Source organism: Littorina saxatilis, linkage group LG11 (assembly GCF_037325665.1).
Source record: "Littorina saxatilis isolate snail1 linkage group LG11, US_GU_Lsax_2.0, whole genome shotgun sequence".
In the NCBI taxonomy this organism is placed as follows: Eukaryota; Metazoa; Mollusca; class Gastropoda; order Littorinimorpha; family Littorinidae; genus Littorina; species Littorina saxatilis.
The window spans coordinates 38,328,679-38,352,093 of NC_090255.1; the positions used below are offsets into that span (position 1 = coordinate 38,328,679).

A 23,415-nucleotide genomic window follows, 5' to 3' on the forward strand; every position below is an offset into this window, starting at 1 on the left:
GGGAGAGGAAGGAGGAGAGGAGGACGAGGGGCGACAGCACAGCAGCGGGGCTCTTCAAGTGGCAGGGGGAGAGGTGGTCGAGGGAGGTGGGATGTGGCCGGCATCCCCACTGCGCAGCAGCACAGGAATAACTTGCAGGTGTGTTTTTAATTAATTTGACATTATTATGAGGAGATATGAATAGCAAAGTCTTTCGCATGTATACACAGATAATGATAACAGCACACATGTTTCATTTTAAAACATGTTTGTTGTCTTTACATTATTACAGACTCAGATCCAACAGCTGGATATTGCACAACTGCGACAACTGGCCCTCGACCTGGCTGTTGCACAACCAGGTCTTGTTTTTGACATGCTTGGTAAGTAACTTCTGCTTTATGGTGTTCTGATATAAGTTTGCTCTTGTCATTATTGTGGTATTTTGTGTGAGCTCTCTATGTAGTATTTTGTTTCTGCATTCTGCTGAAAGTATTTTTTCAATGGTTTTGTTGTTGTTGTATACAAAAAACAAAACAAAAAAAATATATTTACATCCATGGTGCATTATTGATTTTTTTTACTTTGACATTGGTAATCATAAAATATGTATCATAAATTAAGAAATAAAAATGCTTTCTGTTGAAAACAGCCGATCAGTCGTCTGTGCCAACACCTGCACCATCACCAGACCATGCAGCCTGGCCGGACTGGTGTGTGTGCCGACATTGTCGGCACATGCCCACACCTGCAGAACGGATCTGCTGCCAGCGCCGCACTCAGTGCATATCAAGAATGCCTGTACGTATGCCCATTTTTATATAAAAAAGTATTTATTAAAAAAATATTTACATGAAAAAAAAGATAAACACAGTCATGGTCAGATTGTGTACTTGTGCAGGGTAATATAGTTGTATGTAATGATATACAGTGGAACCTGCTAGTACTCATACTATAGTGGACTCTATTATTGTGATTTTCCACTTATAATGAAGAGGGTTTTTTTCCCCCTTGGGTTCTCTCTGTTAGACAAAAATCTAAACTGTAATAGCAAATTTCTTTTAGTGAACGACTTTCCTCTTCCCTTGAAGTTCACATTGGTATGTAGTCCTTGGAGTCCAATTATTATTATTTATTTATTTTTGTATTTCTTATTTTTGTATTTGAAAAAAAATGAAATTTGGATATTTACAACGCGCTTTATCTTTGCTGTGTAGGAAACTAAAAGCGCGGCAAAGGTCGCACTTTACCAGGCGCCCCACTCAAGGCCCAACAGGGATTCGAACCCGGGTCAATGTGATGTGTTGTTACTTTGATGATTACAATTATTATTTCTTTTTTCTTTTGCAGGAGATGAACATCATTTTACATCCGTTCGTGCTACACCTGAGCAGGAGGCAGCGGGTGGACATTTTGGTGTTTGCGGAAGAGGGAGGCGAAGCCGCCTCCAATCGCCATGCTGCCTATCGCCAGTTTGTTTTCTGGCAGCATGGTCGTTTGGGGCTGGTAACAGGAGGGCTATCCCTTCATGTTGTGTGTGGGCCATTCGGGATACTTACCCCAGTCCCAACAATGTTTATACAGGATACATTCCAGCGCGCTTGCAGTAGATGGGGTAATTGCTCTTGAATACCGACACACAACATGGAGGGATATTTTTCGTCTGTCTCTTCCTCAAGCACCAAAATGTCCTGAGGACTTGGACATGTTTGACTTTTAGTTTTCAAATTTTTAATTGCCTCTCTGTATGGTTGTAACAGCTGTTTGATTGTTTCCATGGGTTTTTGCACACATTACTTTTTGAGTGCAAGAAAAATATTACAGAAACATTTTGTCTTGAAAATGAGAATGTTATTTTGGTTGACTAGAAAATTATGTTAAAATGGTTTCTTCAGCTGAGCTGTTTGTTTTGTACAAGTTTGTGTTCATTTACTTTGTATGTACTAGTATGACTCCACAAGTTAATTTTAATAAATGTATATTTGACCAACAACAAAACAAGTTCATGTGCCAGCAGTGACACAATGTCATATCATGTAAATTATGCTGTCAGATTTTGAAATTGTGTAATTCTGAATACAGAATCTGAATCACTTCCACTTTTTGTAATGGGTTCAGAAAAAGAAACATGATGTTATTGTTTTTAAATTTATATCACACAACAAACACACAATAGTCTTTAGTCATTTTCAAAGTGGTGTACATCCCTTTATCTGCAGACAACAAACAGTTTCTGTCTTTGTTTTTTGTTTTTTTCTTTTCTTTCAGCAGACATACTGTTGCACAATTACCACACCACAACGCACTCATAAAAACAAATGAACAGACAGACAAATATCAAGTATCGTTACCACCATTATTCTCATATTGTTTCCAGGTAAACATGTACAAAAGCCAACTAAACAGATATGCTAAGTCACGCTTGCAGCCACACATAATAAGAATATACTAACACATGTTGTACAAACCCTCAGTCTCTCTCGCACACACATTAGTATCATGAATAAACAATTATTGTACACAAGCAATATTTTCAACTAAACAAGAAAAGAAAAAAAAAACATGATCACCATGTCACAACCACTCCCTCAGTCCCTGCATTGAGAGGTGGGTTGTCGCTGACATTCCTTTAATTATAATGGGAGGTACATTTTCAGCCGAACATTCCAACATGCTCAATTATAATATGTGTTGCAATGTGAGTTTCTTGTGCCTGCAGCCATTCTATGCCGCCTGAATCTAGCCTGTGAAGCAAAATGTAGTCTAAGGCAATTGATATCAATTTGAAGTGAAAATCATACAACACAGTCTCAACTAAAATGATACAGCTTTGGAAACTATTGATAAATGCTTTTCTTGCAAATTTAGTCTGCCAATGTATAATCACAAAGTTATTACTATTTTTCAAAGTTATTATTAAAATCATTATTCGCCAATGTATACAAGAGCCTCCCATCTATATTGGTGAAATAGCGCAATTTAGGGTCCATGATAAGGCAGCAGATTAAATTAAAAAACTAAACACAGCCATGCCATAGAACTATGCGGGTCTATGCATTTTTACTGGTTACCCACACATACAAACATTGCTGTCTTGAAAAGGGCCTTTCAAAAGTCCACTGGTGTCATATTGTTGTACCTCTCCACATGTCAAAAACAACTGTAACAGAACCGCAGACAAAAAGGGAGGTAATAATTATCCCACTTGACACTCTTTCCTTATGTTCTGCCTCCTTTTGGGCTACTACCAGCTCAACTGCTACCGTCATTCAGGTAAAACGAGATTTTTTCTGTGCAACAAGTTCACTAGTTGGAGGTGGGGAGGTTGCTGCCAGGTGTGTTGACAGTCTCCTTGGGTCCTCTTGTGCCAGAGGTTTTTTCCTGTGCAGTGGCAACGGGTCTTGTAGTCTCATCTCCATGATTCGCAGCTTCAGGGCTGGAATGTGGTGGTAGGTCTTTGGGACCTTCACAGGGAATACCGACCAGCGGCCGGTTTTCTTATTGAAGCATCTGTGATACCTATCAACATAGAACAAGAACAATTATGACTAAAATGCTTGACACTAACCCTTGTAATGGCCTTGAATGTCATAATATAACTAAACATGCCAAGGACATGATCATACATCTAGAACTTGAAGCCTGAATTTACATGTTTGGCCTGTGAAAAAAACAAACAACAAAAACATTGCATTGAGTGTGTTTCAATACATGTACTTACTTCTTTCTGCCATCCTTTGAAGTCGCCAAGGGTCGACCAGCATGAGTGTTGTGGTCCATGGCTGCCAACAGAATCCTGGCTTCATAAACCGGAGGTGTGTACGCAAACCTTTTGCCCGCATACATCAACAAATGTTGGTGAAACACCTCCAGGGGGCATGTGCTCCTGTATGTAAAAAGAAAGTATTATATATAATGGTAGAAGTGAACACGCTTATCATTAAATATTTTACAGTGATGTTCTGCTGATACTGTAGCGATAGGTTTTCTTGTTTATTTACCTCACTGTATGATATAAATCAACCCTGTTACAGCGAAATTCTTATATTCACTATAACAGAGTTCCACTGTATAATGTTGGCCAGCACACATCAGTATGAGCACTACAACTCCTGATTTTTACATCGAGTATTAGTAATTACAAAACCACACAAACAAGTTCATACTTGTTGCACCCACATAATCTCCTTTCATGCACACTGTAAACAGTTCCCTGATTTCTCCCTCAATAGTGAGTAATAATAATCTTCTAACCTGTTTGTGATGACCAACTCTGCTTTCTGGATCAGAGTCTGGTCTAAGACCACAGAGGCGAGCTGTTTCACTAGGGCACGGTCTTCCTGAGGATCAAGCCAGGCCCTCCCATCCTCCCTTTCCCCGCCCAGGTCTTCATGGTCGCAGCACCAGGCACCAGCATCCCAAGAATGTATGTTGCAAACATGTTGCAAAACTCCTCGCCACATACCCTGGAATGGAACAGACACATTCAGAAAACTATACATGCCTGATTTTTTTCAAACTATTGAAATTAGTGCATAATTGTGATTGACGTGCTATTATTATTTGTAAATGAAACCGTACAAATAACCAAACAAGACAATGACCAAACAGGTTACCATGAACTTTGTCTTGGTGTCAGCCTTCTGGCAGCAGAACCAAAAGTGGTTCACTATCGAAGGGATCCACTTTTGCAGCTTGCGACCTTTACTGCCTGCAGCAATCTAAGAAGAAAATGCAAATGTAAAATGTAAAGATACACACACAAACAAACCAAAGAAAACATGAGAAAACCAATAAAGCATTCACAATATTTCAAAATTGTATCAAACTATAACACAATTACAACATACGTACCTTGGCTAGCTTCTTGCCAATATTTTTGGCAACATGCCACACATCAAGGGAATGTTTTTTTCCGATCGCCTCTTTTTGACAAAACAAAGAACAAAATATATTCATTTGCAATATCAAATATTTGGTGCATACATTTTTAAAATGTTTGCTAAAATGACCAGCCCAAATTAAATGAAAAGGGCTTAGCAATGCACACATAATACAATGAACAACAGCTGCTAAAGAGACAATAATGGTGACACACTCTAAACTGTATCCCCAAAGTGGGCAAGAGGTATATTATCTTGAAATTAAGCATTCTAACTCACTGCACTGTCCATCCAGATGGGACTGATGTATGTATAGATAATAAATGTTGCATAATAAATTACCGCTAACATATAATTGACTGTTAATCACACACACACACACAAAGGGGGGAAAAGAGGAAACAGAACATACTCATATCTGCAGCTATTCCCACATGGGCATCAGTGACGACCTCATCAACAGTGGTGTCCACCCGTTCACCTTCAAGCACTACCTCATCCAGTGCCCTCTTAAATCCAACCCTTTCCATGTTCGTGGATTTTCGCTGTGTTTCCCGTTTGTCCACACACTGGACAGAGAGAATCTTTGTGGTCTCAGCCTCCATAAGAGTGTAGCTGCAGTACTGTGCGCAATGACCTATTTGAAAATTCAATGCACCATTAAAAAGTAACCATTTATGATGAAACCTGCAAACAATATTCTCTGACCGGACATCAAAATTGCAAGGCTTTTCTAAGCTCAGTTGTTTGTTAACATGGTTACGAGAACACAGGCAAGCCAATTACTCAAGCGCCTAGACTATATCATTCTACATGATGGTAAATAGCACATTCTAATATTCCAATGACTATGTAAAATTGGGGACATGGTATATATTGGGTCATTGAATAATGCAGGTCTGCAATAATCGTACTGACCTGGTGAATCATTGCGTCCATCTCCTGCACACACACACACACAAAAATGGAATGACATAACAAAATAAATGTTCAATAAAAAGTGCTCTGCCGTCACTTGACAACAGGAAGTCAATTTCAGTGGGTTACATGAAAATGTAACTTTTTCTTTCAGTCTATTTCTCAAAAGCAAGCACGCCTTGATACAATGTCCAAAATTGAATATTATGTCCTGCATCACATCATGTTTTGCTTTTGAGAAATAAAATAGAAAATATAAAGTTGATTTTAGACATTCATTTCAATATTATTGTGGGGTTGGGGGGGTGGGGGGTGGGGTTGGGTTAAGTCTACAGCATTGGATACATTATATTTCTGAAATGGCACAACAGTGACAAAGGGGTCAAACATAAATCACAAAAGAACAACAAACACTCACCCAGAACAACCAAATTTTGCTCTGCCAATGAGTCGAAGATGGCTCGTTGGTGGTCCTTCCATGTGTCCTTCACAGCCTTTATGATAAATGGAAAACAAAGTTATATATCTATATTCTTGTGAGTTGGGACAGTCACTGAGGGACACACAAAGCAAGAATTTTGCCTCACAGACTAGACTATGTCAACTGTTCTAGACAACAACAAAAAATGCCATACTTGTTACAAAACATCTGAATACATAACGAGAATGGGTTGCTTTTAGTTTCTAAACATCATTTGTAACTAGGGTGGCCGGTTGGTTCTGTGGTGAACACGATTCCCCAGGGATACAGCAACCCGGGTTCAAATCCCCGTTGGGCCGTGAGTAGGGCGCCTGTATAGTGCAACCTTTGCCGCGCTTTGAGTTTGCTAGAGATAAAGATAGAGATCAATAATAATAATAATAATAATAATGGACATTTATATAGCGCGTTTCTAGACAATCTACTCATAGCGCTTTACAATATTTAAACAGGTAAAAACAAACATGCATAGATATTAACACAAACTGGCAGGCAAACATAAACAACACAACTATCAATATCCAAATTCCATTTTCTTTCCATTTTATACACACACATTATAAATTATTTTTTAACTGTTTTTTAATTACCTGCACCACATAATGTTTCTGGACAGCCTGGTGGAAGGTAGCACCAGGAAAGGGCAGGTTCAGCACCTTCGCCCACAACGCCAGCTTGGCATAATTATTTCCACTTAGGAGGATACATGTGCTGACTAGAAAATCACCACAGTGAATTTTGTTGGGCAGGGTGGGCTGGGCACACCATGTGTGGCTCACATGGCCTTTCACACATTCCTGAAATTCACAGATCAGATTTGAAAAAAACAAAAATGCAAATGACTTTATAAAAATTCAATGTGTCACTGTCAGTAGGATTACTAGGAACATATACATGTACAAACATAATGAGTTGATGAAGCCTAAGTGCATTCTGAAATCTGAACCATCATGCCACATTTAGTGCTGTTAGACTTAGTAGTGTCCAAGATAAATTCAACATTTTAGTTTTTAACGAATGAACGGCCAGACGGACAGATGAACCAGGTGAGTACATAGACTGACTTTTGCTTCGCATGTGAGTAAAAAATAAAATGTTCTCACCCATCTGAGGTACAGTGCTGAGCCTGTGAAGCCCTCCTTCACGGCAGGAACATGCTCACACCCAGCAGTGGAGCATTTCCTGATGCTCACAGCAGCCAGTGCCTTTAGTTGGTGGACAAATGCTAGGCACAGTGTGCTGTTGCAAATGTCCTGGCACTGGTCTGCTGTGGCTATCCTGGTGATGCCTGGTCCTAACTCCACCTCCTCCGCAGTGTCAGCATCACCTGTCTCTTCGTCCTCCTGCTGGCCGTACGCCACCTCCTCAAAGGCCACCTCGTCTGCCTCCTTGGCATACTTTTCATCCCTGACACATAGGAATAAATAAAAAATAATAATAACATTCAGTGTGCAATACAGTCTGATGTAGATTAGACTTCCCTAGAAGAATGAAACCATTTTAATCATTTTACAACATAAATGTATAAATTCATGTATACATTACATACAAATGAAATAGATTAGAATTTGTTTTATTCTTACAAAAGCAACACATTAATAAGAAATGCAAAACATACACATCCATGGTGAGAAAAAAACTGGCGTCTTGAGATTCCAGCTCGATATCATCGACATCAAAGTCGCTGTCATCACCATCTAAATCACCATCACAGGTTAAATCACTGAATTCAACAGTGATGCTGCACAAGAGAGACATTGAAAACAAAGTTAGCATCACTCAAAATAATAATGTAAGTTGTCAACTGACAAACAAGAAAAAATGTGCCTGCAGTGCCAATCTATAATACTACTACATGTATCTCCGAAAACATAAAAAATCATCAAATGACCTTTATTATCAGAATATTCTCATTGTTTGTGTGTGTGTCTTGTTTTTCATCATTATTATTTTCACATGGTTCTTTACAAATTAGCTTTTTTAATAATACTACACTTACTTGAGAGGGTTGACAAAGGAGCGGTCAATGTTCTGCCTGTAAACATAAAAATGGTAATTATAATGTATTAAAACATGCAAACAAGAACTAGATGTACTGGGTAAATCAAAACACCCCTCAACAGTATCCAGTTTCTGTTGACATTACATTTCATTATCTTGAAAAAACAAGAAGTAATAATTGGTATAACTAAACCAGCAACCAACTCAACAATCAACAATAGTAGACACTAATGACTGCCGTCATTGTAAACTGAGGTAACCGGCTGGTGTTGATCTCTGGCCGACAGTTTGCCAACTCAACTCAAATGCAGATAACAAACAATGACAAGCTTACCGTTTTGACCTCATCCCTTTCCCTTCTTTGGCAGGCTGATCAGTCCTATAATTGAAAAAAAAAGTTATTTATAAATATGATTTGACTATTTAACACACCTTGAATCAATCGATAATGTGAACCCACTGGCACTTGTGGAGACGATTTAAAGTTTAGCATTTAGAACTTTGTAAATAGATAGCGGTTTTTGATTTAAACAAGACAGTTATTTGTGCAAGGGAGACAATATACAACCGGTGTAACCAGCCAACCAAAATCAACACTGCACCATGTTCAGTAAATGCACTCACTTTTCAATCTCAAGTTCTGGCTCCTCCTCGAATGGCTCCACACCTGATAAAGGTGTACTGAAAAATGTCAAACAATCAACTCTGACCATCACCTGATTAAAATGTGTTTAAATGCATGAAACTAGCAAACTGACAAACTGAACAAAATCTGAAACCAATCTTCCCAACATTTCTTTTTTAAGTTTTTGTGAACCCCATTTACTGTCAATAAACGGTCTATGAGTATGAGTATCAATTTACAAAGTACATATATATATTTACCACGGCTTGGACGAACTAGGGACAGAGGAGAGGTCGGGGGTGGTGCTGACTTTCGCTTGCTGCAGGAGCTGCCCTGGGGTGGAAGTTTTCTGCGGAGGCTGTTTAGCAAAGTCTGGTCTCTGCACAGCTCTGTTGAATAAGAACAAAAACAAAATCCATGCACTTTGAAATAAATTCGGTTCCTACATTCACTACACCCAGCTGAGCAAATTGGTAAATGTATCAGAGCTCTGTGTAAAGCTGACTTTCACAATGTATCAATTGACACTGACCTGCTTTCAATATCCCAAGTAGAACATCCTGGTTGAGGGTCAGTCAATGCGGCCTCTTGAATCTGTTGATAGCTAAAAGTAAAACATAAAAATAAGTCAGAAGTCAATACAGCGCTAATTGACTGAAAAAAAAAATGAAACGAATGTTCATCTATAATTATCAGTTTACAAAATACATTTACCACGGCTTGGACGAACTAGGGACAGAGGAGAGGTCGGGGGTGGTGCTGACTTTTGCTTGCTGCAGGAGCTGCCCTGGGGTGGAAGTTTTCTGCGGAGGCTGTTTAGCAAAGTCTGGTCTCTGCACAGCTCTGTTGAATAAGAACAAAAACAAAATCCATGCACTTTGAAATAAATTCGGTTCCTACATTCACTACACCCAGCTGAGCAAATTGGTAAATGTACATCAGAGCTCTGTGTGAAGCTGACTTTCACAATGTATCAATTGACACTGACCTGCTTTCAATATCCCAAGTAGAACATCCTGGTTGAGGGTCAGTCAATGCGGCCTCTTGAGTTCGTTCGTACCTAAAACAGAAAAAGAAGTACAGTAGTCAAGAAAGCACTGATTGACTGGAAACAACACTTTGGTTTTGAAACGAATGTTCGTCACACTGTCACTGTAAATTATTATTTGAAAACATGGTACTCAAAGAGAAAACAAAACAAGCAAATGACAAGAACAAAGGAGGAATTTGAATTGAATTTAAACGATACTTACGCGTCCATGAGGATTCTAGAAAGTTCCGTGTCTGCTTTTGATCTGTTGTGAGGTTTCAACAAATGAGGTGTCTTGGCAAACACCTGTCCTCGGAGGGCCCCCCATCGTTCGAATTGGCTGGTCAAACAAACTTTCAATTTCTCCCTCAGCTTTTTCTTTTTTTTCTTGGCCGAAGCCGTGCTTGCAACTCTGGCAACAGGCACAGCAGGTGGAGTAGGAGGCAAACATACTTTTGGAGGCATAGATCGAAGACGATCTTTCACATCTTGAGAAGCCATCTTTGTTTGTAGGGGAAATCCGTTTCCGGTAAATGTTCTAAACATAGAATCGCCTCGCTATACACTGTCACGTGACTGTTCTAAAAATATCACGGCGAAGGGTATGGGTTTATTTCGAAACTATCTTCAATTATTGATTTCTGACAAACTACAAAGATTTGAATAGCCCCAGTTGGTAGAACACCTAATTTTTATACGCTGCAACAGCTGAAAAAGCCTTAAACCTATGGGTTGAGCTCAATGGGAGTCTTTAAGAAAAAAACACTTTTTTTCTCATTTATGAAGTTGAATTAGAAGTTTGGAAGACAGAAAAAATAAATTAAAAGTGCTAAAGTGGTTACAGTGGTTACAGTGTTTAGAACTAGTGTTAGATACCTTCATTAGTTTCCATTGATTATGTACATAATATCCCTGAGTTTCCTTTTGCTTCAGCTTGAAATTTGTCACTGTGAAGGATTAAACGGATGTCACTTTCTAACTTTTTGGACAAAGGATCTTTAAAGTCCATTTCTTAGTAGAAGTTTTGACAGGTGATATGTGGCCATCATCTGCTGCGCATTATTCAGATTATACCTGTGTTGTAGTACAAATATTCATAATAATTATTTCCTAATCACTTAGCTTACTTAGCACATGTATACAACACGGCCAAAATCAAGCATGGCATAGAATACGATATTATAATCTAAGTAACAAAAGACGCATTTGGAGCAAAGTGACAATGGTGTGGGGGAAACATTTCAAACATCTTTAAAAAAAATGAAACAAAAATAAAAAATGAAAAAAAGAGCACAATGACACAGGCGGAAGGCAACAATACTGTAAACATGAAATTTCGTCAAAGAACAAGGTACATGAAGCTTGCATAAGATCCAAATGTGGTTACCAAGTACAGCTAGGTTATCTCTCCCTCTCACAATAGGCTAAACAAGGGGAAGTCGTGACAACTCCATTAAACAAGTCACTCGATTCAGTAGCTTGGCCGCGAGGCGCAGTCTATTCATGCATACATCGCATCACTTAAAGGGATTAATATGTAATCAGGCACAACGCTGAAGAAGATGGAACAGATGTAAAGGGGGTGGCGGAGTCAAATGAAAAGAGAAGTCATGGGGCTTCTTCTTCTTCTTTGTTCATGGGCTGAAACTCCCACGTTCACTCATGTTTTAACACGAGTGGATTTTTACGTGTATGACCGTTTTTACCCCGCCATTCAGGCAGCATACGCCGATTTCGGGGGAGGCATGCTGGGTATTTTCGTGTTTCTATAACCCACCGAACTCTGACATGGATTACAGGATCTTTTGGGGCTTCATCTGTGACGAGAGTGTGTTGTTATTTTTAAATGGTTTTAAAAGCACTCAAACATGATATGTTGAAAATATGTATTAATATGCTGCTTTGCGTTTGTGGATTTGAACTCAATAACCCTAACAAAAACTACTATTTGCCACAATTAACAGAATACTGAGATATTTATCTGATGTTGATTTAAGTAAGCTAATAGGATGCCAAACCTGGATGTGTGATTTGTGTCAATGAAGTAAACTTGGCCGTTATATGATAACATCTGGAAAGAAACTAGGTTACCCAGCACCTTGTGACGGCCCAGGAATTGTCATTTCAACAACTTATAAGTTTGATAAAGTGCAAGTAAAATACACTTAACTGAATTACATTATTTGCATGCACCCCTAAGAAAATAACCAGCGACAACAACAACAACAACCACACACACACACACACACACACACACACACACGCATTCACAAACACACACACACACACACACACACACACACACGCATTCACACACACACACACACACACACACACACACGCATTCACACACACACGCATTCACACACACACACACACACACACACACACACACACACACACACACACACACACACACACACACACACCACGAAAGAAAAATGATAGAAAACACGTGTACTAAATAATACTCGGTTATAATTAGTCGTAAATGTGACACGATCATACCGATAAGAGACAGCGAATCATTCAAGATTATAGTCTATTACAACGTCACCCGCAAGGCCTAAGGCGCCTGCCAATTTTAAGTGGAAGCCATTTTGTACATGACGGGCGCAATGGCCAAGTGGATAAGACATCGGCCTCCTAATCGGAAAGTCATGGGTTCAAATCCTGGCTGCTGCCGCCTGGTGGGTTAAGGGTGGAGATTTTTCCGATCTCCCAGGTCAACTTATGTGCAGACCTGCTAATGCCTTATCCCCCTCTGTGTGTGCACGCAAGCCCATGCAAGACTAAGTGCGCACGGAAAATATCCTGTAATCCACGACAGAGTTCGGTGGGTTATAGAAACACGAAAATACACAGCATGGCATACGAAGTTTGAGTAAAACAAAACGGTTTGGGAATTTTGAGGAACAAAAAGTGACGTCAGTTTTTTGTCAATTTGTCAAAGGAAAGACTAACCGGTTTGTGTAACGTAACCATTTCAGTATTTCATTTTTGGTGAAGTCCAATTTCATCGATAACATTTTCAAATTACTGGTGAACACACGATGTCTACTTTATGTCAATGCAGTATAAAATATTTGAATAAAAAAAAAGCCTTGTCATTTTATCGCTCTTTCTTCCATCATGCAGAAATAAGCAGAACGTATACGCCACTTACCTTTTCATGGATATGTGGGATCGACACCAGTGCCTTGAATCAGCGCGACACACAATGCATACACGGGCTCTGAACCACAGGTCGCCGTACAATTAAAGGTAGTGAGACATCTACATTAGACAGGTTATTTTTGGCTAGTGGGAGGTGTGGGTTAAAGATGCGTTCATACCCGTTGAAATCATCTTGTAAATTGCAATGGTGGTGTCTAGACTTATACTTATAAGAGCATCAGAGAAGGTATTAATGTGTGTGTGTGTGTGTATGTGTGTGTGTATGTGTGTGTGTGTGTATGCCTGTGTGTGTGTGTGCGTGCGTGCTTGCGTACGTGCGTACGTGCGTGGGTGTGTGCATGCGTACTTGCGTGCATGTGTGCGTGCGTACTTGCGTGCGTCCGTGTGTGCGAACGTGCGTGCGTGCGAGTGTACTTGCGTTTGCGTCCGTGTGTGTGTGCGTGTATGTGTGCCTGCTTGCGCGCGCGCGTGTGTATGTATGCTTGTGCGCGTGATTGCGTATCTGTGTGTGCTTGCGTGTGTGCATGCGCCCGTTCCTGAATCACAACATCTCATTAACAGTTTGTGCAAATACTCTCCGTAGGTACTGGCGAAGTACTCTAATCGTTGTTCAAACCGTCAGCGTTAAAAACAAGGGAAACGTTTGATCGTGGCCTGGATCAAAATGTCGGGCACGTTCGCTTTTCTCAATGGGAATGTCATTGCGGCAGGCAGACCACCGCAGTCGACAGTATACTTACAATGTTATGTTAAATGCTTCTCTCCCTCTTCTACGCTGCAGATAAGATGAGTTCTTTCTTGTTTGGCTTTATGTGTGTCTTTTCATTGCTTTGTTCGGTTTTGTTTGTTTGTCGGAACCTTTTCTAAATGTTTTAATCATTTCATCAACATGTACATACACGCGCGCTCAAGCTCAAATACACATATCTATGTGACAATCAAAAATATTGCTATTTCATATGTTACGTGGATTTCCATTGGTCAATTGGGCAAAACTGAGCTCAGTGCAAAAGTGATATCGACGACATTTCCGTCGATATCAGTTTTGATATCGACGACCTCTTTATTGCTTCCCCACTTCAAAAACAAAAACACCTAAATTTAAAAACAAACAAATATATATGAAAATGTAATTATCCCAGAATTTAATTGAGCAAGTGACTAAAGACTTTTTGAAAGAAAAGACATTTTGAAATACTGAAAAGTACAAGAAAAGAGTGAACAAAAAGAAATAATAATCAGAGGGAGGGATATGGAACAGCCAAAAACTGAGACAAATACTTTTGTAATTTCTTTACAGTAAATACAAAATGTCCAGAGAATTAGCAATATATCTAACATTGACTGACTGTGTGATGATATCTTCTGCTATTGGTCTGTTTCGACAGTGATATCAAAATCTCGACTTCCGGTCTCAATTTTGATATCACTGTCTCAACAGACCATAGCAGAAGATATCATCACACAGTCCGTCAATACTGGGTAATAGTTACACATACACATGTACTCAGGTTTATAAACGCAAACCTAACCACGCACGATCTCACGCAGGCACGCACGCAGGCACGCACGAACACATATGCACAAACCTCCCCACACACACATACACCCCCCCCCACACACACACACACTCACACACATATGAACATTAAAAGACTAAAGACTAAAGTGCAAGATGAGAGACAAAGAAAACTGATGTTACAAATTCTGAGGCCCAGAAAAACGGAGGAAGGGGTATAAGACATTTTGAGCACCTCCACTCTGACACTTGGGATCTTGACATCTATGGCGTTTATAATTATAACCATTGTGGGAGATGTGCATCAAAGTGGGGTTCGTGTGTGTCAATGGCAGAACGATTTGGAATAGGGTTGGTTTCCGTGAATGTGTGTATGTATGTATGTGTGTGTGTGTGTGTGTGTGTGTGTGTGTGTGAGTGAGTGTGCGCGCATGCGTGTGTGTGTGTGTGTGTGTGTGTGTGTGTGTGTGTGTGTGTGTATTCGTGTGAGTATATGCGCGCTCGTGCACAATATGTATACAATTTAAAATATATACATGGCAATCTAAAACACTGAACAGTATAATTCATACCTTTTTTCTTTTATTGCACAACACAAACAATGTTTAGTGCACAACAGAAACAATCAGTATTTGTCTTCTTTATCACACATGTTCAAACATTCATAGTTGTAGTCGTTCTCGAATAGGCCAGACTGTCAGTCATCACAGATCCCTCTGAGTCCTGTACGAGATACATGCAAGCATTCTCCGTCTGGAAAACATTCTCAAAAAACACATCCTGGCTGCTTTCTGCTTTCTGTACATAACAGTAATTTCTCGAAGAATTAATTTTGCAAATGACACCAGTGGGTAACATCGACATTAGTTGAGCAACATACAGTGCTACCTTCCATGAAAGGACACCTTTGGGACCAGCAAAACGTGTCCGTACATTGCCGGTGGCCTGTCATGACAGGTATATTTTGGTAGAAATAATAGGCAAAGGGACCTCAGAATGTGTCCCTTTTAAGGAGGTGTCCTCTCAATGGAGGGGCCGCACATAGCAGGTACCACTGTTTTTCCGATCTACCCCGAAATGGGCAGGCTCTTGAGTGTTGGTATGTATGCAAGTGGAAGTGGTTCTCATCCCATGTAAAAGTATGGAACGATTTGTGGTGTTCGCCAACAGGACAAGATCAGTCTTTTCAAGACCTTCCTCACTCTCCCTCTCTTTGGTTTAAACACAACTTTAAAAACAAATAAAACAGATTGAGGATTTATTTTTCTCTTTCATGCTTCTGTTTTCTCACTCTCCATATTCTTGTCGGAGCTAGTATTTAACACGGTAAATAAACAACAAACAAGCAAAAACAAAACTGAACACACAAACAAATAGGATTTGAATTGAGAAGAACTGATCAAACAAAAACAACCAAACAGAGATATCAGTTAATAATTTACAACGTCATCCTGAGTCCTGTTTTCCAACTTGTCCGATTAAATTTTTGGTTACAAAACGTAAAAGATTTGGCAATTTTCGCTTAAACCTGGAGCGGTGGAACTACAAATGTACACACACAAGTGCAAAAACAACAATAACAACAACAACAACAACAACAACAACAACAACAACAACAACAACAAATCACAAGTATTATACCCCTCTGACAAAAAAAATAATAAATCTACCAGCGTAAATATAACGAGTTGAGTGAAAGACAACAGAAACACGTTTAACTTCAACTCACAACATTTCAGAGATCATTTCAATACGGCAGCCACTGAAACTGAACAACCTCAGTGTGGATTAACATACGCACGTTTAATATACTGAGAGTATATACAACAAATTGAAGGTAAAATTAGAGGGAGCAAGCAAAAGGCACCAAACACACACACACACACACACACACACACACACACACACACACACGCACGCATGCACGCACACACATACACACACATATATACACACACACACACACACACACGCATGCACACACACACACACACAAATATATATATACACACACACACATACACACACACACACACACACACACACGCATGCACACACGCACACACACGCACACACACACACGCACACGCACACACACACATACGCATGCACGCACGCACACACACACACACACACACACACACACACACACACACACACACACACACACACACAATGCCATACAGCATTCGATGTGGACCTGTATGAACAAGTATGGGAAACGCAAATGTAAGACCCTCGATCTCCCTTTACTAAAAGAAAACAAAAGAAAAGAACAGAAAAGAAAAGAAAAGAATAGAACAGGCCATACAACAAGAAAAAACAACCCACCAAACACCAAACAACAATAACAACAACATAATTATGCAAATGCAGTAATGAACCATTTTTAGACATACTTCAAGAGTCCAATGTTTGATACTGCATAATTATCAAAACTTTATGTCAACATGTTTAAATGCACGAAAAAATGTGTCCCTCCACCACGGAATGAGTCGCATGTCACCTTTGCATGATTTTTATATTGTACATTTTCTTAAAGAGTTTTTATGCTCTATCCAGTGGTGAAAACCGTTTTAGAAAAGAGCGAAAACTGTTTGAGTTATAAGCCTGGACGTATATTAGGCCTAGCGCAGAACCGCGCCAGGTGACATGCGACTCATTTCGTAGTGGAGGGTCACAAATGTAGAACACGAAGGATACGAATCACAAGTTAGTTACCCTAATAAAAAGCAAAGCAACGTCAGTATCCAAAGACAGTCTAAAAAAAATTTAAAAAAAAGTAAAGTTTTTGGCGCAAACAAGATGACCTTTACATCCACACATTTTGTCAGACTATCACATGGAACCAGAGCATTTTTTCACTTCCACACATAGAGAATACTACATGGCTTGCTGTAGCATAACATGTTTACAAACCTTTTTTTTTAAATTTTGAATATTGAAATGCGGGCGAAAGTGAGCTTATCAATATTTGAAAAATCAACGAATGTGAACATGGTGTCAACTAGCAAGCCATGTAGTATTCTGTTTATCCTGAATTCTGTACTTGCGTGTCTTCTGCCTCAAACTTCTATGAGTCGTAGTGTACAAACTGACGACACGTCTGGGATAAATACCAAAACGCAATTGTGTAGCTTGCTACTATCCGTTCAGATTTGGATCTTGTTTGTTTGTTTACTGAACGAATTTAGCAAATTGGCATAATTATGTGAAACTTATACATTTAATTCAACAACAACAAACCCACGCAGACAGCAGCCTGACTGTTGACTGTTATCCTTTGTAAAAAATAAAAATAAAAAAAATAAAAAAAATCTGTTTGGGGTGAAAACGACCACTCAAAAAGATATATACATTTAATAAAACATATATACCTTAATGAAAAATACTAATTTTTTTCAGAAATATATAATATACTATGAAAAAATATACACCTTCAATGAATAATACTGCAGTATTTTCAGCACAAACGTTACCGGTAAAAGCTGAGGAATTTATACTCATTCGAATAGTTTTGTGCATTTGGTCACGTGTTACGATGATTAAAGACAATATACTCTTGAACAACAGACAACACAACATGGCATAGCGTATCATAACAACATAAATTTGACCATAGAATAAAATAACATTAAATTATATCACACATTGTATGCAACCAGTACCCTTGTATATTGGAGCTCAGTATCACACACAAATGAAATTTAAGTGTAAAACGCCAAATTACCAAATTACCAAATCGTCAACACCACATTGTATTTTGTCATAAAAAAAACCCCGTCCAAATTAAAATCTTTAATAAGTTTAAATTCAGAAAAATAATTTCACATGTTCAACCAAAGCTATAGCTATAATAAATTGGTTTTTTTCTGTTCAGTTTAGTAATGCTTACTTCAGCGACGATGCGCGGAAATGAATGAGATAATCTCGTCATCATATTGTTATTTACTTTATAGCAACATAATGTGAAAGCTCGGAAAATAAAACAACTCAGTAAAAAAAATTGCTGTTTTTTCGCCAAGGGGAAAAAAGTAGTCGCAAGGTCCTTTCCGTGTAAACGATTGGGACCACCATCTTAGAGTATGCCCGGCTTTTTCTAGGATAAGACCATTCCTCCACTTGGAGTCATACCAATATACAACAGCCTCCATGATTTCTTTGCAGTGTGGGGATTTTTGATGAGTTACTTCCTTAAAAGCCACTAGTGTCAATCTGTCACCCCCACCCCCCCCCCCCCCCCAAAAAAAAAAATATACATATAAAAAAATGAAATTAAGACAGAAATTCAACTGTGCACGGAAAGCAAGCATGATGTTGAGTGTTAGTATGTGTCCACGTGGAGGTGTCTTATCATATGTACACCCCTAGCCAGGTTGGAATAAGTGAGAAGAATAATATTGTCATGAAGACTGTACTTCAAGCAAAACAAAACACACACACACACACACACACACACACACACACACACACACACACACACACACACACACACACACACACACACACACACATTTCCGTCTCATCTTTTCCATGATGCAGGCATGTATCTCCAACAGGAAGTTGCAATATTCCGAAAAGACACAAAGCAGCTGATCCCAACATTTGACCAGAGCGGCATGGCCCTGACTGCTGGGCGACTTTGTCATCTTCCAAACATAGTTCAAAATGAAGCTCCAAACTCACTGGCAGAAGGTGTTATTTGGTTATTGAGATCAAAACAAAACACTTCCTCAACCAGTTTCATTAAGTTGATACCCGCTGGCTTCGGAGCACTCGCGCGTATTTCTCTTCTTGACATTCCCTCGTCCATGTTCGTCACAGCCGCTACCACCACACTCGGATATCAAGGGAAATCTGACATACGCCTGTCCCTTTTACTTCTCAAATTCTCTTCTACATCTTTCTCATCACCAGAACCCAGATAATATCGTCCTCTTCTCTCATCCTCATCCTCCTCATCCGAAGGTGAAGGTCCCGCCTGGATACTGCCGTAAAGAGGAGGGTTGATGATGACCTCGCTGTCAAGGTCACCGACCTTGGCCCAAGGCTGTACGTCCCCCCTGGCGAAGAGGACAAAGACGATCCCCCCGACGGCGTACACTGCCCCTGAGATGAGGAAGAATGTCTGCCAGCTCTGCCGTGTGTCCTGTCAACAGACACAACACAGATTTGAAACGGATCCGACGGGCGCAGTGGCATGGTGGTAAGACGTCGGCCTCCTGATCGGGAGGTCGTGAGTTCGAATCCCGATCGCTGCCGCCTGGTGGGTTAAGAGTGGAGATTTTTCCGATATCCCAGGTCAACCAACTTATGTGCAGACCTGCTAGTGACTTTAACCCCCTTCGTGTGTACACGCAAGCACAATACCAAGTGCGCACGAAAAAGATCCTGTAATACATGTCAAAGTTCGGTGGGTTATGGAAACACGAAAATACCCAGCATGCCTACCTAACGAAAGCGGAGTGAAGCTGAATATGCTCTCAGAGTATAGTGTGGGGAACCCAAATGGGCAAACGAGCTCACAAGTAACCAGACAAATTCTGGAACGCTGAAGAAGAAGAAGAAGAAACGGATCCGTCTTGATTTTCTTTCATTCATTCTGTCGTTCGTTCGTTTGTTCGTTTATTCGATTTTCAATTTAGTTATTCGTGCATTCATTAATTCAAGAACTCAGTATTTAAAAACAAAATTATGATATCTGTCCATCCATACACCAACCCACTCATCCATCCATCCATTTACCCATCCAACAAATCATGTTACAAAAGTAAATTTTTTGAATACAACCGACGAAAGAAAGATATAAAGAAAATAAGAAAGGCAGTAATACTATTGGTAGTACGTGTCAACGACTCTTTTAAACTTGATGAAACCTTAACTTTTCCTTCACGGAAACACAATCGCCGGAGGACCTTCTTTCTTTCCGTGAAACATTACACATGCATTTTCCCTCTCGCTTCAAGGCGTGTTGAAAGTGAAAAAAGGCATTGCATGACAAATTCAATCGAACTTGAGATGGGTCTATAGCACAGTCGATAATGCAACCGCTTTGAAACAACTTGTATATAGCACAGTCGATTGTGCAACTGCTTTGAAACAACTTGTCTATAGCACAGTCGATTAATTGTGCAACCGCTTTGAAACAACTTGTCTATAGCACAGTCGATTGTGCAACCGCTTTGAAACAACTTGTCTATAGCACAGTCGGTTAATTGTGCAACCGCTTTGAAACAACTTGTCTATAGCACAGTCGATTGTGCAACTGTTTTGAAACAACTTGTATATAGCACAGTCGATTGTGCAACTGCTTTGAAACAACTTGTCTATAGCACAGTCGATTAATTGTGCAACCGCTTTGAAACAACTTGTCTATAGCACAGTCGATTGTGCAACCGCTTTGAAACAACTTGTCTATAGCACAGTCGGTTAATTGTGCAACCGCTTTGAAACAACTTGTCTATAGCACAGTCGATTGTGCAACCGCTTTGAAACAACTTGCCTATAGCACAGTCGATTGTGCAACTGCTTTGAAACAACTTGTCTATAGCACATTCGATTGTGCAACTGCTTTGAAACAACTTGTCTATAGCACAGTCGATTGTGCAACTGTTTTGAAACAACTTGTCTATAGCACAGTCGATTGTGCAACTGCTTTGAAACAACTTGTCTATAGCACAGTCGATTGTGCAACTGCTTTGAAACAACTTGTCTATAGCACAGTCGATTGTGCAACCGCTTTGAAACAACTTGCCTATAGCACAGTCGGTTGTGCAACTGCTTTGAAACAACTTGTCTATAGCACAGTCGATTGTGCAACCGCTTTGAAACAACTTGCCTATAGCACAGTCGATTGTGCAACTGCTTTGAAACAACTTGTCTATAGCACATTCGATTGTGCAACCGCTTTGAAACAACTTGTATATAGCACAGTCGATTGTGCAACCGCTTTGGAACAACTTGTCTATAGCACAGTCGATTGTGCAACTGCTTTGACACAACTTGTCTATAGCACAGTCGATTGTGCATCCGCTTTGAAACAACTTTATAGCACAGTCGATTGTGCAACCGCTTTGAAACAACTTGTCTATAGCACAGTCGATTGTGCAACCGCTTTGAAACAACTTTATAGCACAGTCGATTGTGCAACCGCTTTGAAACAACTTTATAGCACAGTCGATTGTGCAACCGCTTTGAAACAACTTGTCCATAGCACAGTCGATTAATTGTGCAACCGCTTTGAAACAACTTGTCTATAGCACAGTCGATTAATTGTGCAACCGCTTTGAACAACTTGTCTATAGCACAGTCGATTGTGCAACCGCTTTGAACAACTTGTCTATAGCACAGTCGATTGTGTAACCGCTTTGAAACAACTTGTCTTTAGCACAGTCGATTAATTGTGCAACCGCTTTGAAACAACTTGTATATAGCACAGTCAATTAATTGTGCAACCGCTTTGAACAACTTGTCTATAGCACAGTCGATTGTGCAACCGCTTAGAACAACTTGTCTATAGCACAGTCGATTAATTGTGCAACCGCTTTGAAACAACTTGTCTATAGCACAGTCGATTGTGCAACCGCTTTGGAACAACTTGTCTATAGCACAGTCGATTAATTGTGCAACCGCTTTGAACAACTTGTCTATAGCACAGTCGATTGTCTAACCGCTTTGAACAACTTGTCTATAGCACAGTCGATTGTGTAACCGCTTTGAAACAACTTGTCTTTAGCACAGTCGATTAATTGTGCAACTGCTTTGAAACAACTTGTCTATAGCACAGTCGATTAATTGTGCAACCGCTTTGAACAACTTGTCTATAGCACAGTCGATTGTGCAACCGCTTTGAAACAACTTGTCTATAGCACAGTCGGTTGTGCAACCGCTTTGAAACAACTTGTCTATAGCACAGTCGATTAATTGTGCAACCGCTTTGTAACAACTTGTCTATAGCATAGTCGATTGTGCAACCGCTTTGAAACAACTTGTCTATAGCACAGTCGATTGTGCAACCGCTTTGAAACAACTTGTCCATAGCACAGTCGATTGTGCAACTGCTTTGAAACAACTTGTATATAGCACAGTCGATTGTGCAACTGCTTTGAAACAACTTGTCTATAGCACAGTCGATTGTGCAACCGCTTTGAAACAACTTGTCTATAGCACAGTCGGTTAATTGTGCAACCGCTTTGAAACAACTTGTCTATAGCACAGTCGATTAATTGTGCAACCGCTTTGAAACAACTTGTCTATAGCACAGTCGATTAATTGTGCAACCGCTTTGAACAACTTGTCTATAGCACAGTCGATTAATTGTGCAACCGCTTTGAAACAACTTGTCTATAGCACAGTCGATTAATTGTGCAACCGCTTTGAACAACTTGTCCATATCACAGTCGATTGTGCAACCGCTTTGAAACAACTTGTCTATAGCACAGTCGATTAATTGTGCAACCGCTTTGTAACAACTTGTCTATAGCACAGTCGATTAATTGTGCAACAGCTTTGTAACAACTTGTCTATAGCACAGTCGATTAATTGTGCAACCGCTTTGTAACAACTTGCCTATAGCACAGTCGATTGTGCAACCGCTTTGTAACAACTTGTATATAGCACAGTCGATTGTGCAACCGCTTTGAAACAACTTGTCTATAGCACAGTCGATTAATTGTGCAACCGCTTTGTAACAACTTGTATATAGCACAGTCGATTGTGCAACCGCTTTGAAACAACTTGTCTATAGCACAGTCGATTAATTGTGCAACCGCTTTGTAACAACTTGTATATAGCACAGTCGAT

The 23,415-nt window shown here is 39.8% G+C and overlaps 2 protein-coding genes across 2 annotated transcripts in view; both read right to left on the reverse strand.

Annotated features, from left to right (window-relative positions):
- Nucleotides 1-2,316: 2,316 nt before the first annotated feature.
- LOC138980419 (uncharacterized) lies at nt 2,317-10,656 on the reverse strand. Its single transcript, XM_070353288.1, has 19 exons — nt 10,141-10,656; nt 9,876-9,947; nt 9,602-9,730; nt 9,420-9,491; nt 9,148-9,276; nt 8,887-8,943; nt 8,597-8,641; nt 8,261-8,296; nt 7,880-8,002; nt 7,365-7,668; nt 6,852-7,058; nt 6,199-6,274; nt 5,781-5,804; nt 5,275-5,499; nt 4,834-4,904; nt 4,596-4,700; nt 4,234-4,445; nt 3,701-3,865; nt 2,317-3,498 (listed from the first exon to the last, which is right to left on the reverse strand). Exons 1-19 carry the CDS (start codon nt 10,461-10,463, stop codon nt 3,249-3,251), a joined length of 2,625 nt encoding a protein of 874 aa, XP_070209389.1. The 5' UTR covers nt 10,464-10,656; the 3' UTR covers nt 2,317-3,248.
- Nucleotides 10,657-18,900: 8,244 nt separating this feature from the next.
- Nucleotides 18,901-23,415, reverse strand: part of LOC138979556 (sialin-like) — a 32,278-nt gene continuing 27,763 nt past the window's right edge. The window contains exon 11 of the mRNA XM_070352270.1: nt 18,901-19,762. Coding sequence (XP_070208371.1) covers nt 19,460-19,762 — 303 coding nt within the window. The 3' untranslated portion in view covers nt 18,901-19,459. The remainder of the gene's footprint in view (nt 19,763-23,415) is intronic.

Excerpts from the sequence above, each read along its gene's own strand:
- LOC138980419 (XM_070353288.1), bottom strand. The coding sequence starts at position 10,463 with ATGTTTAGAACATTTACCGGAAACGGATTTCCCCTACAAACAAAGATG. Across the intron at positions 5,500-5,780 it reads TGGACGCAATGATTCACCAG|GTCATTGCGCACAGTACTGC; the intron begins GTCAGTACGATT and ends ATTTTCAAATAG. Across the intron at positions 3,866-4,233 it reads GAGTTGGTCATCACAAACAG|GAGCACATGCCCCCTGGAGG; the intron begins GTTAGAAGATTA and ends TTTTACATACAG.